Below are 17,394 nucleotides of genomic sequence, written 5' to 3'. Positions count from 1 at the left end.
ATAACCTCTTGTTCTTTTTTTAAACAGCTTTCTTTCTACTATATATATATATAGTAGATGTGCATATATATATACATCTCCAAATTTCAGTGACCCTAGTGAGAATTCCAGTGACACCAGTTCATACAACTTTTGTGAACACAGCAGTGGGGCTAGAAATGGAAACTTTCGATGTGGACGTAGTTATGCTCATATTAACAGACATAATCGCCTGCCTCCTTTGTCACCTCTATTGCCCCCTTCTTAGAGCCAGATTACTAATAAAAACATCGACACAACTCATGTACTGCATATGGGAGCCCCAAGGATCACATTTTCAAAGGTAAAAACTGTGGTTAAAAAATCATTGCAATAGTAAAATGGTCTATTGCAATATATTGGTCTAAGAGTTCACCTTTACAAATGTTCAACAGGTCTTTAAAATGCGAGCATTTTACAAAATGTTCACTCGCTTAGATTTCTAACGACTACCATCTAAAGTTAAAACTCAAACATCAAGAAATTCAAGGAGACTTTACAGGGCGTAAGAGGAAACACTTTTTAATAATTTCAGGCCATCACTTCCTCATTCAAGAAAAACAATAGCATATATTTCTAAGAATATATTCAGTTAATTTTTTGTCTCTCTCTTCATGCTAAAGAAAATTCCATTTCTATTTTTTTAATTTTAATTTCAACTGCCTTTTACATTAGTCAATAATATTTTTTAAAAGATAATTAGTAAATGAAATAGACTCCAGAAAAAGTAAATATATATCATAATTACCTTTTGCCTGGTCCAAAGTCCTCACCTTCAGGCATTGCTGCCCTTTAAAGAAATAATAACAAAGTGGAGATGGTTTCTTCTCCTCGCTGACGGTGACTGTCAGGAGGGGGAATACCCCAGTAAGTCAAGTTCTTTCCTTTTGGGAGAAAAGCGCTCCTCCCTTACTCAGAAAGTAGGTGTTTACAAATGTCTGAAGCGCCTGCCTGCCTTGAATGAAGCTCAGAGCCGGGTTATCAGGACTGTCCCCTTCTAAAAATAAATAGGTCACCTCTTCCTCCTGGGACCGTGACAGGCAGCTGGGAGCAAGCGCTGCCTGGCTGCCCAGCATTTTCTGCCCAGTCGTGTGAGAAGGTGTCACCACCCAGCGATTAACCTTTCCTGGGATGACTTCACCTAGACCAGCCTCCCCTTTCTCTTCCCCCCTTTTTTTTTCCTGGCATGACAGGGCACCCCACCGAAGGACGGCAGGGCTTGAAACTCAGCCTGGGCTATCAGATCTCCAGCTCACAGGAGGGGCTCGGGGGTGGAGATCAAGACGGGCAGCACCTGCCAGAGCCGAGAGGCGCGTCTGTGCTGGAAACGCACAGCCACTCAGCAAAAACATCCCTTACTTAACAACAACAACAAAAAGGGGTGGAGGGAGCAGCGAAAGAGGGGATGTCAATAAATAACTGGGTTTTGAGGGATACTTTTTTTGCCAGAAAGTCTTTCTTTGGGTCATCTAGATGTCTCAACTCAGAAGTCAGCACACCAGTGTGGGTCCATGTGTTCCTTTGGCTAACGTGGCTTCCTCTGAGGTGCCACCGCTCTGCCGTCAGGGAGCAGCTGGACACTGGAGACTCAAACATTTTTATAGCTCGGTCCTTCACTGCCTACAAGTCACCCATTACCAGGGACCCTCATTCTGCTTGTTTTCAAAAAAGGCTGAGGAAAATGTTACTGAGATCCCTTTAGGAATATATCCTGAAAGCTTTGCATAAAAACTTGGAACCATTTTTCTTTTTCCAGATTGGGAATGTTAAGTAAGGCCATAAGCAAGATCTAATTATTGAGAAACAATATACTTTTCTTTTCAAAACATGTGTTCCATGGTTATAGGATTAGTCATAGCTAATCCTAGCCACGTATCTGTATTCCATGTATACTTCGCATTTATATGTATGAAAGTGATTTCTAGCGCATTAAAAAATTGAAAAGTCAAAACAAATATCATGTACTTTTCTTGAGACAGCGTTCGCTATTTTGTGACACATGTGTTGCGGCAATTGGTGACAATTCTTTAATAGTTCACACAAGAGGTGAAGTTTTAGACTTCAAGCTCTAAGGCTAAGTGGCTGCAGACGCTCAAACACACAACTCAAACACTGCTGACCTTGAAAGAAAGCAGTCATAAGCAGGGTTCCGAAGATCAAGGCGTGCCCGAGCCTCTCAGAACTGGAGCAATGTACTGTGTCATTAGAAATTCCGGGTCTGAAGAAGGGAAAACTTGAGGCACTGACAACGTTATCCACGAGAATATTTCACCACTTCTACGTAACCTGATCCACAAAAATGCAAATTCTAAGATCTAATTCTCAGTTCTAACAATTCTATCCCATTAACTTTACCTTTTTTGGTCCTTTTAAGCTCCGACTGCGCTGCTCCTTGACTACCTACAGCAGCTGTTGTTGAACCTAGCTGCCGCTGATGACAGAACTGACTACTATATCCCTGAAACCTGCCTCTCAATTTTAAAGGACAATTGGCTGTGCTGTGCTGTAGGAGATGGATTATCCATTACTACGATCAAATATGTCCTTTACTTTCCTCTAAAAATACTTCCTTTAAGCACTCCTTCATGCATTTTTAAGTTACTTGCTCCAACCATAAATTCCCCTATAGGTATATTTGTGTTAATTTCTGAAATTCACAAGGACAAGAAGGGGAAACAGGACGGCACAGATGTCAAAAACCAGAAGGAGGACACAGTGGGTGGCTTCCTTGCCTGAATGACACCTGCGGTCCTGTGGGGAATTAGGGTGCCAAGGGTTCCGTCATCACTGCTGACCCAAAATCTACTGGGCTTCCTGAATTTAAGAACTCAGAGAATACAGATGCGGGAACGACCCTGAGGGCCACAAAAGCCAACCAGGTTTTTCAGGTGCCGAATCTGGGGTCCAGCAAAGTTAGATGACCTGCTGGTGGCAGAGCCTTCAGTGCTGAGGGCTCTTTTCATTCCTCCAGAAGAACAGACAGCAGAGACCATCCATTCTGGCAAGTCCAACACAGTTTAAGTTTTTTTACACCCGTACTCCTTCAAAATCTGCACATGCTTAATTTTAGTAATATTTAAGAGAGCATTTTTCTTTTCTTTCACAGTGTAATGTCATACAATATGGGCTAAGAAAATAATTGTCATTTCAAAGTTAAATGGCTACTTTTAATATGACAATGCATATATGTATATGCATGACTGGGACATTGTGCTGTACACCAGAAGTTGACACATTGTAACTGACAGTACTTCAATAAAAAATTATAAAAAAACTTTTTTTAATTAAAAAAATTTTTAAATGGCCACTTTTCTTAATGTCCTTTTTTCTCTTGACACAGTCATTGGTCTAAGAGTTTTGTTTTTGTTTTTGTGTTTCATTCTTTTTTTTTCCATTTCTCCTCCAGCAGCACTGACTGAGGCTCTGGAACTTTCAGAGACAATGGGAGGGACATTTCCTCTCTTGGAGGTTCCAGGACAATACTAGCATGCATGGCTAAAAAATGGGGGTGGGTGGTTGTGAGTGGAGACAAAATGACTACGGGAGGTAGATAATTAATTCTCTGCTAAGCTGAACTCACAGAATTCTTGCTGAAGGCAGGCGGGGGGTCAGGTGTTACCTAGGGGATGGTGAGACGTGAGGGATTTGTGGTTAGCTGCTAAGGGTGATCAAATACCAAGGGTGGAGGATTCTCTGTAAACTGACTTGACAAGTTTCTTGGTAAAACTGGATCCTGAGGACATACGCAAGGACAGAGCCTAGCTGAAAAAGAGCTCAGAGGAGCCTGACTAGAGTTTGGTCAAAGAGAGAGTCTTTGTCACCTCCTAAGAACAAGGCACATCTTGATTTTGTGTAGCACTCAGTGGACCCTTCAGATCTGCACCGTCCAATACGGTAGCCACTAGCCAGCCTGGCTACTGAGCACTTAAAATGTGGCTAGTTTGGAATTTAGGATGGAATAGGAAAAAAAGAATGTTTTCCGCTTGATGATTTTGTGTTAGAAAAACTCAAAACTGAAAATCTATAGCCAAGTTATTTTGGAATATTTCCCTCTTTCCCCTATTTTTTGTGTATTTTTTTTAATTCTCAGGAATATGTAAGAACTTACTTCACTTATCTGTCCTTCAAAGCAAATTTCAGTGAAATTGGTTCCACTGAGATGACTCTGCATTCTTAGTATAGACAGTATTTGAATAAAGTTGCTCAATTAAAAAAAGGAACTATATCATCACCTATTTTTATATTGATTACATGTTGAAATTACAGTATTTTGTGTATTTTGGTTAAAAAAATCAACAGAACATCCCTGAGAAGAGTCCACCGAGCATTTTCTCCCTCAATACTCAGCCTCTGCTATTCTCCACTAAAACCCTCTCCCATCTTTGCTTCCCTTCAGCCTCTGAAGACAAGACCCCATAAGGAAACTTCTTCAAGGCCAGGCTGTATCCCAAGTTCTTCATTCCTCCCCTCCTCTCATCTCCAGTGTGTAGTATCAAGTGTCCCATCCTCTTCTCACCAGTTCCTGACCTTCCCAAATTCTACTTCCCCTCAGCCCACAAAAGTACCCAGGCCTTTTCCAGAAATCCCAGACCGACCACAATCTCCTTCTAGTCCCTAATCTCTGTCTTGTGCCCTTTACAACCAGAGGTCCTAACCAGTAAGTAGACTGTGGCCAACTCACTCCTCACCAATTACAACCTACTTCTGGCCCACACTGCTCTTCAAACACAGCGGATACTTACTGTCCATCTAGTCTACCTGCCCTCCAGTGGCCCGGCCCTGCTGCCCACTCTCTTTGTCTTGATGCTCTCTCCACCCTTGGCTGGAAGACTCCACTTTCTGTGCTCAGCCCCACCCCTTTCAACATCAACATCCCTTCTTGGATCCTTTAGGTGTCCCTCTGCTAACCGGCTCTTAAAGCTAGGTGATCTGCAGGGCCGAGCTTCCTAAACCTCAAACAGTACGGAGGAGTGGGCCCCACCCTCACTCACTCCCATCGGTGTGGGATGGGCTGTGAATCTGCTCCCAGATGGGGCTGCTGCTGCTGCTGCCGGTGGGGGAACCACTCTTCGAGAGCACAGTCCTGGCGTTCTAACACTGGCCATCTTCCTTTTCATGCTACACAATCTCTCTAAGAAATCTCTCTGTTCCTGGAATTTCACCTCTCACCTCTGTGCCCAAATCTCTATTCCTAGTCATTCACTCTCCAGAACTCCAAACCTACACAGATGGTCCTCAACTTATAATTTTTCGCCATCATGACAGTGTGAAAGAGAGATGCACTCAGGAGAAACTGTACTTGGAATTTTGAATTTCGAGATTTTTGCGATCTAGCAAAACGCAGTACAACACTCTCTGGTAACACTGCAGTGCCTGGTCGGCCATGCGATCAGGAAGGAGAACAACCAATACGCTTACAGCCATCCTGATTTTCACTTCCGGTACAGTGTTCAACACATGAGCTATTCAACACTTTATTATAACGCAGGCTTTGTGTTGGATGATGGTGCCCAATTGGAGGCTCATGGCAGTGTCCTGAGCACGTTTAAGGCGGTCTCGGCTAAGCTGTGATGTTCAGCAGGTTAGGTGTACTGAGTGCATTTCTGACTTATGTTTTCAACTTATGATGGGTTTGTCAGGACACAACACCATCATAAACCAAGGAGGATCTGTAGCTCCTGTCACCCACTAGCTGTGGTACAACGGAGCTGCCTCTGATTTGCTCATGAAAAAAACTCTTAACATCTCTCCCCATGCCGTGCTCAGTGCTGTGAAGGAGTTTGTTTGCAATCAGCTGTGGCATGGAAATTGGCAAAAGCTGCAAATCAACAACCTATCCCCTGCCCACCCAGAGCCAGCTGTTACATATGTACCCACACACCAGTGACTGCTAGATATCCTGACCTGTGTTCAATTAATTAAATAAGGAGGCCATTAGATCGAGGAGGTTCTAACCTTAGAAGCCAACGTTAGCAAACCAAAACCTGAGCCTATAAATGACGCAAGGTTAAGAAACTGAAAGAAAAGGACAATCCATCACAAACAGCCAGCCAGGATTTCCCAAGTAAGGGCAGCCACAGAGGACACAGCCAATCGAATGATTTCCTTGTTTTGCTTCCGAGCTTTCTCTATAAACGTCTTGCCCCTGGCTCCAGTCAGTGGAGCATCCTACCCTCTCTTCTGGTTTGGTGCCACCAGATTCAAACTGATTTCTGCTCAATATACCTTTAAAGTTTTTAGCACGCCTGTTTATCTTTCAATACTTGGAAGTCCCACAAATATCTCCAAAAACGAGTCCAGAGCTGATGCACCGTCTCTTAGAAACCTGTTCTTCCCTTATCCTCCCCTATTTCTTCTCTTCTTTTTCTTTCTTTGGGAAAGAATAAATTTCTCACATCACTCTCAATCCCACGTTCTGAGGCATTTTCTTCACAGAATTTAGCAGTATCTCAGTTGATCTTCACTACTTGCTGACACATCACTATCTGAATCCCTCCCTCCCACGAGAAGGTACACAGGGACCTTAACTTCTTGTTCATTATCATCTCCCAACAATTTGGTACAGAGCGTGGTAGAGCTAGCTCCTAGAACAGCACATACGCCTGTTATTTCAGGGTGATATTCTTAGTTAATGTTAATTACATCAGTAAGTGAAGAAACGCTCCAAATGGTCAACAGAGGCAAAAACATGGGAGCTACATTCACGCTTCCCTCTTCCTCACCAGCTGGAGAAGACACTCACCAAGTGCCACCAACTCTCACACACTGAGCTGTCTCTGTAACCACCCTTGTGACTGTGCCTGCTGTGGTTACAGTCTTCATTCCGCCCAGGATCATCTGGTTCCCATGCTAGGGGCCACCGAATGTCTGTGCTCAAGCACCCCAGCTGGACACACCATCCAACTACATTGTGCATTTATAAATTACACACATATGTATTTTCAGAGTACATATATGACTTGTAAATACTTCACGTACTTCATAAATCATACATAAAAGGAAAACATGTAGAGAGAAAATAAATATAAGCATACTTCATAATTGCGAAAGAAAAAAAACCCTAGAGGTCTATCAGTGAGAGGTTAATTAAACCATGGTGCAAAGAACTCCTACGCTAAAAAGGATGAGACGTGTTATAAAAGTCTTTCCATTATATAGTTAGTTTAAAAAAAGAGACTAGAAAACAAAATGCACAGTATCCTACTGATGTAAGAATATACATTTATTATACACGGATGAAAATAATCTGAACAAAGATGGGTCTGAAGAAGGGGGAAATAGGACAAGAGGAAGTGGGGGAAGGGGGAGGGGAAGGGAAAGTGCTTCAGAGGGTCTACACAGAGGCATTAATTGTGGTTTTCTTTTCTGGCTTAAGAAAATAATGAATATTTTCTATTCTATTCTTTTCGCCTGTCTCTATTTTCTACTTTTCAGCAACAAATACAAATTACTCTTATGATAAGAAAAAAAAAGTTCTTAAACCATGAAAAAGGAAAAAGGTTACTTTTAAATGGAAGGGGAAAACTTTCTGTGGCTTCCTGTCACAAAAGGGAAAAAATAAAAAAAAACCCTCTATTCTTTCACTTGGGAAACAAGGCCTTCAGGAGCGCATGCTGCCCCCGGCGGGCTCAGGATTCTTCCCTCAAGCCAGACCAGGAAGAGCTTCCGTCTTCAAGGAGCTGACCGCTTGGAAGAAGACATGTGCTGGCTGAAAGAATGAGAGAAAGAAAGCAGGAGCCAGCCCTCCCTCCACCTACTGACTCGAGAGGGTAAGAACCCCCCGTACCCGACCAAAGACCTCTGGTGTCGCCAACACAGTATTTGTTTCTCGTGAAAATTCACAGTGTACATGATGCATTTTGCAAAAGCGGAATAAGGGTGTAAACTAGTACCAAAGCCAGCCCCCGAATCGGAACCCTGGAAACCCAGAGCTGCACAGGATACAGCTGGAAAACTATGACCGAGATCATCTGGATGGTCAGTCTCCTTCTTATTAATAATTAGAACCAGCCCAGTTACCCATTTTAGCCTTTTATCCTTTTTAAGCTTAGTGTTATGGAGTGTTTTCCTCAAATTTATTTTCATCCAAACACAGCTGGCACTCTAAAACCAACACAGAGTCTCTGAAGTCCTGCCAGCTTTCTGGTCAACCTCCTCCCTCCTTTTCCTGCAGGTACCACTGTAGCCACCCTACTTTCCAGCCCAGGACAGTCCCTGGTTGCATCTCTTGTCCTGGTATAATTAATAATAGACTCCTTTCACTCTCATCAGTGTACCCCATTTAGGCCATCAATTGTAGGATAACCCAATATATTAGCAATTTCTTACCCTTATTTGTCAGAACTTCCATTTTGCTAGTTTATGCTGGACTGTTGTTTTGATTATCACATAACTTATTATGGTCTCAGCAGGGACCCTCAGATAGAGCCAGATCTTTGCCACAGATGATTCTGTTTAGTTAGTGAGTGCTTCTCATACCTTCCAATCCAGTCCACGCCACATCCATCGTCTGACTGGCCATCACGGATTGAACTATGTCCCCCCTTTAAAAAGATACCGATGGAGCAAACTTGTCTGGAAAGTGTGGTTTGGACACTTGTGGATGCAGCTGCCCCAGGGATGCTGGAGAAGCCAGCCAGCCTGGTGGAGGTGAAAAGGCCCGGAGAGGAAGGATCAAAATATGGGAGAAGAGTCAGCAAGCGGCAGAAGGGGAAAGGGGGTGAAGGAGTGGGGAGAAGTGGGGGGCAGAGGCTAGCAGGGAGCACCAAGAAAGATGCAGCATCCTCCAAGTGATGTGTCCTGTGACAGCCACGTCTTTGTCACGCTGATCTCTGTGTATGTGTATTTTTTAAACTGAAGTATAGTTGATTTACAATGTTATGTTAGTTTCTGGTGTACAGCAAAGTGATTCAGTTACACATATACACAGTCTTTTTCAGATTCTTTTCCGTTATAGGTTATTACAAGATATCGAATAGAGTTCCCTGTGCCCTGCTGTAGGTCCTTGTTTCTAATGTTTCCTAATGAAAGATCATTACATATTGTTAAATTTTTAATTGTGATACTTAGGAGTTAAGGACCCCCTGAATCCACAAAGCAAAGTGTACACCCTGCAAATAACTCACTTGTCGGCTTATTCAGTGGGTTCACAGTGGGGTCACGGCGGATGGAGGGGAGCAGGAAGGGACAGGGAACCCGGAGCACAGGAGTAGCCTCGGGAAATGTGGGGAGGAAGAAGAGGCCGTCTGGCAACGGCTTCAGGAAGCGAGGAGGAAAGGGCTCCGTGAAACAAGCCAGGTGTTCGGACCTCAGGAGTCACATCACCCGACGCCACTGGCTTGGTTTGTGCGTCTTGCATCCACTGAGACCCATTTCACTGCACTGCACAGGGTCTCTACAGATTTGTCTGAGACCCATGTCCGAGGGCCTGTTGTCACTGGTGACCAGTCTCACTCCTACCGGCCCTCATGCCTTCTCTCCTTAAAACGCTGTTGACATGCCTCCATATCAAGGGGATTTCTCTCTCTCTTTTTATCTCTTCTCCCTCTCATCCTTCCTAACCCCCTCTCACCAAAAATCTTCTATTAAAGTCCAGCAAGAGTATAGGCGCTGGTAGAAATCAAATTCCCATGGTGCCAAACGTCAAGCTTCCCTCCACAGAATAATCCTGAAGATGATAATCCTGTTTCTGAACAATCTTGCTTGCTTGCTTGATTTAAAGCTCTCTTCTAAGGCTCCCTGTGTATTTTAGGGGTGGAGGTCCTTGACAGAGAATCTGTGGTTCCAAGAAAGTGAGAACAAATGGCCGCAGCAGAGGAAGAAGTCGGGCCAATCTCACTGCTCTCAGTAAACACAAGGAAATGGAAAATTTCTAAGGCCACGGATCGTGGAGACAGAGGTCTTTGTGGACGGCAAAGACCGGAGGGACTCAAACAAGAGTGGCAGACAGCTCAAACCGAACCTTATCTCTTGCACTTAAAAATACAGGGCAAAACAGGGCAACCGAAGCCTAGATTTACCTGCGGATTATGTAATACTTTTGTTATATGTTAATCTTCCTTATCACATGTTGTTTATGTCTGTGTTAAAAAGTATCTTTTCATTTCTTAAATAGCACCTGATAAGATGCTTCTTGGCTATCCATTTACCCAGTGTTTTGTGGAGAAGCCAAACTGAAATGGAGACTTTCCAGCTCAACAACCCCGAAATAGTTAATCATTATTAGTTTTAGGGTAAGGGTCCAGGGACCAGAATGCCTCTTCCTAGTCCCGTTTCGCCATGCGTCATCTGACCCCCTTGTGGCCTTGGCTGGGTGTGCTCCCCCTGCTGCCCCGGCCTCAGGGAGGGGTGGGAGATCTTGGACACTACGAGGACCTCCCCTCCAGGGAACAGGGTTTCCGGGAATGTGCTCCCGGCCTGCTAATACCCTGCAGCCTCGAGGCAGTTTTGAAGAGGAACCAGCCCCGTCAGGAGCATTTGCTGCAAGAGATGCTGGGTTATCTGCTGATCCTGGTCTGTGGGAAAGAAGCCTTAACTTCAGAGACCTCGTCACGGCTTCTTGTAGGACAGAGCCCTCGTCACAGCTTTCCAGTAGGACAGAGCCCTCCAGTGACCCAGTGAACCAGTGTCTCCTTACTGCCCCAACCACTGTCTGACCGCCCGATAATAAACCATGTGGCTTCTCTCCCTCGGGCACCTCAAGGTTCCAAGTAAGACACGAGCAGCGATGTGAAGCTGTCCGTGAGCGAGTCCATTTCTAGTGGGGTCTGAGTAAAACTCTTTCAATGACTAGCAGAAAGCAACAAGCTTTAGAAAAACAGAGCAAAACAAATCCAAAACGTGACCCGTAAAGAGCCTAAGAAGAGAAACTGGGCCATTAAGAGGGACAGGGTTATCTCTGAGTTCCTGCCTCCACAATTCCTTATGTACCCAGCACCTCTCCCCTATAAGAATAACAGGCTTGTTTTATTTTAATAAACGTTTTTATTCTAGAATGGTTTTAGATTTTCCGAAGAGTTGCAAGGACAACACACAGAGCCCCAGGACACCCCTCACTTAGTCTCCCCTGGGCTAACATAACATACGTAACAGCATATATGTTACCACCACACACTTGTCAAAACTAAAAACCAACACTGGTAAATTACTATGAACTAAACTCCAGACTTTATTTGGACTTTATTTGTAGGTTTTCCCACAAACCTCCTGTTCTCTTCCCGGATCCCACCCAGGGCACCACGGTCATATGTCCTCAGCCATCAAATGTCCTTAGTCTCCCTGGTCTGTGAGAGTTGCTCCCTCTTTCCTCGGTTCCATACCGCACAGTTTTGAGGGGCATTTTGTAGATACCGGTTATTTTGCAGAATGTCCCTCAGTGTGGTTTTGTCTGATGTTTTTCTCATGATTAGATTAAGATTATGGGTTTGGGGCAAATGACCGCAGAGGGCTCCGTGCTGTCTACAGGACTTCTCGCTGGTGAGGTTCACTAGATCACCGGCATAACAGAGTGTCTGCTCGGTTTTTCTATCGCCACGTTATTGTTTGTCCCTTTCCCGACTCTACTCTTTGAAGGCAAATCTAAGTCCAACCCACGTTCAAGGGGGAAGGGAGGTGGTACACAGGGACCCAGCTCTGCCCCTTGAATGCGGGAGCAACACTATATATTATTCAGAATTCTTCTGTAAGGAAGATCTGTCACTCCTCTCTCCTCATTGACTTATTTATTCAGTCACATATCAATAAGATCTTAAGTGGACTCATAAGAACTTAGAGTTTGGATTATAACCCAGTGCTCTAGCATTGATTTTGTTGCTCCAATTGTTCCAGCCACCAACTCTGCTCACCCTGCTGGCTCCAAGGGCTCCTCCTCCAACCCCTTAAGAGACCTGACCTAGAGAGGCTACCTCTCTGCTCTCTCGGCACCGCTCCACTCACCTGGCCCAACCCTGGCTCCCACTCTAGAGCTGAGCTTGGGGTTAACCACCGGGCACCCAGTCCCCTCCAAGATCATCTCGCTCCCCTCCCACCCGGCGTCATCACCAGCCAAGGGGCAACACCAGGACTGAACTCAGAAGCCAGAAGTGAGCTGACATTCGGGCGCAAAGGCCATGGACGTGTGCCAGGTGGGGTGCTGCGCGTGGCCCTCCTCGGGGTGCCAGATGCCGTGAGGCGTGTCCTGGGAGAGGAACTGTCTGCCCACAGGAGCTGCCGCCAGTGTGTTCTTGTGAAAGCACAATAACCTGCCATTTTTTCCCTCACTCTGATCAAATTTCCAGTTTTGAAACCAAGTTCAGATTTCCTTTCCACGTGTGCCATGCGTCCTTAACGTTTCATGTTTCTTTCCTATTTTGAGTCTAGAGGAAGTCCACGGTTTGAAAATGGAAACGAGACTTGGCTGCTTCACCTGCACCCACTTTTAGCATCAAACCATGGCAACGTCACACACACAGTTCATCACCAGTGTTCAGAGTGGATTCACGCCGCCAGACGCTGCTTTCAGTCTGCTTATTTATAACCAAGGTGAATTTCTCCATCAAATTTGACTTTACATTTTTTTCATATGACAATGAAATTCTAAGTTGTACTGAAAACCAGAGCGGGCAATGACGGTTTAAGACATGTCCTGGTCTTGAATTTTACAAGCACTAAAAATTTCAGCATGGCCCCTGTCAGGAGCCATGAAAGAAGCCAGGAACAACGTGTGTTTCCACACCATCTGCGGAGGGACAGGCAAGAGGGGACACTGTGTTTATGTGTGTCTTCCAGGATGAATGGGACCCCTTCTCTTGCCATGAAAGTGCCACTGCGTTCATGGAAGATTCCAGAGAGTCTCCCTGACAGTGAGAAACAGCTGTTCCTAATAGCACAGAGTTACAAACCCTACAGGCAAAACTGAGGCTCCTCTTGGTGGTGTCAGCCTGAGAAACAGACTTCCAAGGCTGAGATTCTGCCTTCCTCAGCCCTGCGTGTCCCTCCAAACAGGCACGTTCCTTTAAAATCTGCTTTGCTTCCTTTTGCTTGAAATTATCCCTCCAAAAGAAGATGTGGTCACACATTTGTGATCTTACCAAATCTGCCCTATACCAGGGCTGTACATTCAATTTCTTTATTTTGAATAGGAAGAACGGCTGAAATGACTTCCATCAGTGCTGGTCTGGGAAGCTTTTAGATGTCACAGAGGTTACCAGATAGGAATAAAATAAAAGCAAGACTAATTAAAGAGAAGGACATTTATCACAGATCTCATAATTACTCGTAGGTGTGTGGCTTCACTACTGAAGGGGCTGTGTTACTATAAAATAAACTTTGCAAAAGTTTCTTGTAAAAGCAATATACTCAGTAGTCGTGTGATGAAGATTGATCAATGTGGTTTTCCAGAGGTGGAGGTCGTGGGGTGGGGGGGACTGGGGAAAGGTGGTCAAAAGGTACAAACTTCCAGTTATAAGGTAAGTTCTGGGGATGTAAGGTACAGCACGGTGACCCGAGTTAATAATACTGTATTGTGTATTTGAAAGCTGCTAAGAGAGTAGATTTCAAAAGTTCTCATCATAAGAAAAAAATCTAACTCTGTATGGTAATGGATGTTAACTAGATATCGTGGTTATCTCTTTGCAGCATATATATCAGATCATTAAGTTATACACCTGAACCTCATACGTTATATGTGAATTACATCTCAATAAAACTGGAGGGGAGATAAAACTAGGGGGAAAAAAGATTGATTAAATTAGGTGTTTATAGCTTGATACAACTTCCAGTGATTCTGCTTTTATTAAAGTCCTCCATCATAAATTAGGAATGAGGAGTACTTGCTCTGGAAAATGCATCAGGCTCCAAAAGTGGCCCTAGTTTTAATAAAACTGACACGAAGGGAGACCAGGAGAAGCAGTATTTTAAAACTAATATGTAAGTAAGATGTGATTTTATATATATATCTACAGAACTAAATCAGCTAACAGTGATTTTGCAGTGGTTACAATTAGTACAAGTAGAAAATTGGGCCCTTTAAGTTTATATTCCAGGAAGCCTATATAGTCAAGGTGGCCAAACGCTTTTCCTGGATCTTGGCGAGGGAGAGGAGGGCCGGCACCATACATTCGAGGTTCATGTATGTCGGGTACGAACTGATTTCCAAGGAGAATTGGTAAGTCATCAAAATAGTCAGCTCTGGCCGCGATGTGGAGACCTGCTCTTCAGGGTCAGGAGAAGGTCTCGGGGTCAGTTAGGGGTAAGATCTGGCCCAGGTCCAAGAGGATGACAGAGTATGGGGGGGGAGCTCAGGGCCACATGCTGGATTCGGGGCCCAGCGTGTTTACTGATGGATTAAATGCATGGAACAGGAACATGGTGAAACCACACAGGACTTCAGTCTTCTCACCTGAACTCCACAAAGTCCTTAAAAGCACATTTTTGAAGACCATCTAATGGCCTGGGATGCTTGACATATTAAGACAGGTTGGAAAACTTTTCTGCAAATGGACCCATAATAAGTATTACCAACTTTGTAGGGCACATGGTCTCTGTCACAGCTAATCAACCCCACTGCTGCCGCCCAGACAACACTACACGAATGAATGCGGGCGAACCTCTCTGTATCTTGTGCAGACACACACACACAGACCACAGGCGGTAAACATGTGCTGCCTGCAACTGATTAAAGAAAAGTATCTGGAAGAAACAGTGGAGCCCCATATTAACAGTGATTATCTCTATGGTCCTTGTTTTCTTTTGTGTGCTTTAAGTATTTTCAAAAATTTCCCCCTAAATGTGTTCCTTTTGTAATCAGATAAAATCTACCAAAAAAAAAAAAGTGTGGAATTCTACCTTTAGAAATCTACAAATGAAAACAAAGTTGGGATTCTGTGTTTTGGTGTCTTGATTATCCTTTTGAATGGAAATTATCTGCTACAAAAATACTTAAGGAAAAAGGTCATCAGTAAATAAATTCTAAATCGGTGGTTGACAAGAAAATAAGCTGTCATGCTTCCTAGAACTGGAGAGTCTGTGTGAGGAATGGAGAAGGCTGTTCTTTTTTTTATTGCACTGGCTGAGTTTCTGGAAAAGATTGTATCTTGAATTAGCAGCTTGACTGTTTGCTATCCGGATAAACACTGTGTTGCTATGACTGAATTCGTCCCGCCATGTGGGTCACCCTGTCATATAATTAGCCTCTTACCGTATCAGGTGCAAATCAAACCAGCAGCAGTCGCTGTTAATTCAATAATTTAACAAACCAGAGACACTCTTTTCATGGTGGATCCACATCTGATTTGATAGCATCGCCGTCCCACCGAAGATGCCGGGAGCACTGTTTGGTGGCGTTACTCAACAGCAAGCGGAAACTTCGAGTACATCGAACATCTTAAGGAATTCCCAGCTATCTCAGCTACTCTTTTTTTATGTCGTTGATTGCATCACTGTGCATCTTGTCAGTCCACAAGCCGTGGAACTGGGTAGAGGGTGAGATTTAACCACCGAGTATCCTTAAGTTCATGGAGACCATCCTCAAGCTCTCCCGTTCACATTATCCTGCACATGGTCGGGCTCATTGTCTCTGATCATCAGATACTGTTCTCCTTGCATGGAGCTCCTCTTCCCCTCTGCTCACTCCTCCTTTTCCTCCTTTCCAGGTGTTGATCCAAACAAACATGTTGCAGCTCGTCTCCATCTCACGTCCACTTTCAGGAAACCCACCCTGGCTGCCACCCTCTCCTCTGTTGCCAAATGTTATTCACTTCTCAATGCGATTGTAACTCCTGGCCTAAGCAATAAATCACTAATGGGCCGCCTCTGGTGTCCTGTCCTCTCACTGCTGGCACACGGCCTGGGCTCCCAGGGGCAGTTCTGCCGAGTGACCACAGCAGAGAGCCTGCATGGGTTCTGATACTGGCTCGACCCGCCAGCTGTGTGAGCTCGGGCAAGTTACTTAATCTCTCTGTGCCTGTTTCCTCGTCTGTGAAATGGGGATCATAACAGTACTTCATAACAGGTGCTGTGAAGACTTAACGCATAAGCAAATGTTGTAAAGTGGATCAGATCAAGTGTATAAGATGAAATGAGAATGTTGTCATGTGCAAAACCCTGAGAACAGGGCAAGCATTTTGACTGTCCTACTTCTGTGTTTGTTTTAAAAAAAAAAATACAAGAGACAGACAGAGATTCAATCTTACCTTTTCCACGGTGCTCTCTCCAATCACAGTGATCTCTCCTTTCTCTGTCAGCAGAATACCAGTGTAAGGAATACATGAAACTAAATTTTTTAGATTTCCTACTCTTTCATTTTTGAATGAAAATGAAACTGCTGGCCAGTTCACCTCTTGAAGAAAGATAAAAATAACTGCACCAAGGAGTGCTTACTAGGTACCCAGTGCTCTATATTAGTTATTTCATATAATCCTTGAAACTTCTTGGGGAAGGTGTTGTTGAACCCCTTTCGCAGATGAAGAGACTGAGGTTGAGAGGCAAAGCATCTTGCCCAAGGCCATGGGGCTGGCAAACGGCTGAGCCAGGGCTACGTTTTTCTTCTGTTGACTCACCCACTGCTCAGAGCATAGTTCTAGACTTGTCATACGTGCTTGTTAATTTCATAGTTTGTTAAATGGCTGATTCATTTAAAAACAGTTCGTGGACAGCAACTGCAGGCCAGACATCAACAGAAGGGCGAAGATTAGATATGCTCTCTGTTATCACCAAGGTCACGTCTGGAGGAGAACACAGACGACTCAACAAGCAGTTACCGGGCAGTGTGAGAGGCGCGGTGATGACAGGGAAAGTACCAGAGATACGAGAGACCCACCATGAGCACGGGAGGCATGCGTGGGGTCTGCGGCCAGCAGACAGGGCTTCCCCGGGAAGAAATGTTTCAGTGATGTTAAAGGCCTGGCCGGGGTTGGGAGCAGGGAGAACTGCGGGTGGAAGCAAGACGACCCCTGGTGCTGTGGCTGGGGACTGGGAAGGGGGCGTGGTGAGAGAGAGCTGCAGGGGGGATACGCGGCCCCCCAAGCATTAAGCAGGATTTCTTTTAACAAATTATGCGGCAGACAGCTCTGAACCAGGCTTCCCTTTACAGTGTGTGCAGCGAGCAAACCGACTGGGAAGGTTTCCGCGTGCTCCTCCTCCAATTGCAGGGTTCCTTACACCAGAGGAAGCGGCATCCTGAGCACAGCATCAGGGGGCCGTCGGCCCTTCCGGGGCCCTGCTGCCCTGTGAAGGATGCTGGGATGGAGGGAATGGACCATGTCCTCCTCGGCCTTGGAAACCTTCTTTTAAAAGCAGACACAGGAAGGCAGACCCTGAGACCAGGCAGTGCGTCCTGATACCCAGTGGAGACCTGGTGACGCTGAATGTCAGTAGTGTGTCTGTCACTCAGGTCTGTGG

At 44.8% G+C, this 17,394-nt stretch overlaps 1 protein-coding gene across 2 annotated transcripts in view; it reads right to left on the bottom strand.

Annotated features, from left to right (window-relative positions):
* The window catches only part of RETREG1 (reticulophagy regulator 1), a 126,765-nt gene that overhangs the window by 36,563 nt on the left and 72,808 nt on the right, over positions 1–17,394 (bottom strand). Inside the window, exon 1 of one of the 2 annotated variants that reach the window (XM_006216404.4) lies at positions 767–1,183. The exons of the other annotated variant lie outside the window; for it this stretch is intronic. Within the exon in view, the coding sequence (XP_006216466.2) occupies positions 767–801 (35 nt within the window). The 5' untranslated portion in view covers positions 802–1,183. Of the gene's footprint in view, positions 1–766; positions 1,184–17,394 lie in introns of those variants that run through there. 2 annotated transcript variants of the gene reach the window in all.

Source organism: Vicugna pacos, chromosome 3, assembly GCF_048564905.1.
Source record: "Vicugna pacos chromosome 3, VicPac4, whole genome shotgun sequence".
Lineage (NCBI taxonomy): Eukaryota > Metazoa > Chordata > Mammalia > Artiodactyla > Camelidae > Vicugna > Vicugna pacos.
The sequence above is the reverse complement of the archived record's forward strand: the minus strand, read 5'-3'. Positions and strand labels throughout refer to the sequence as shown.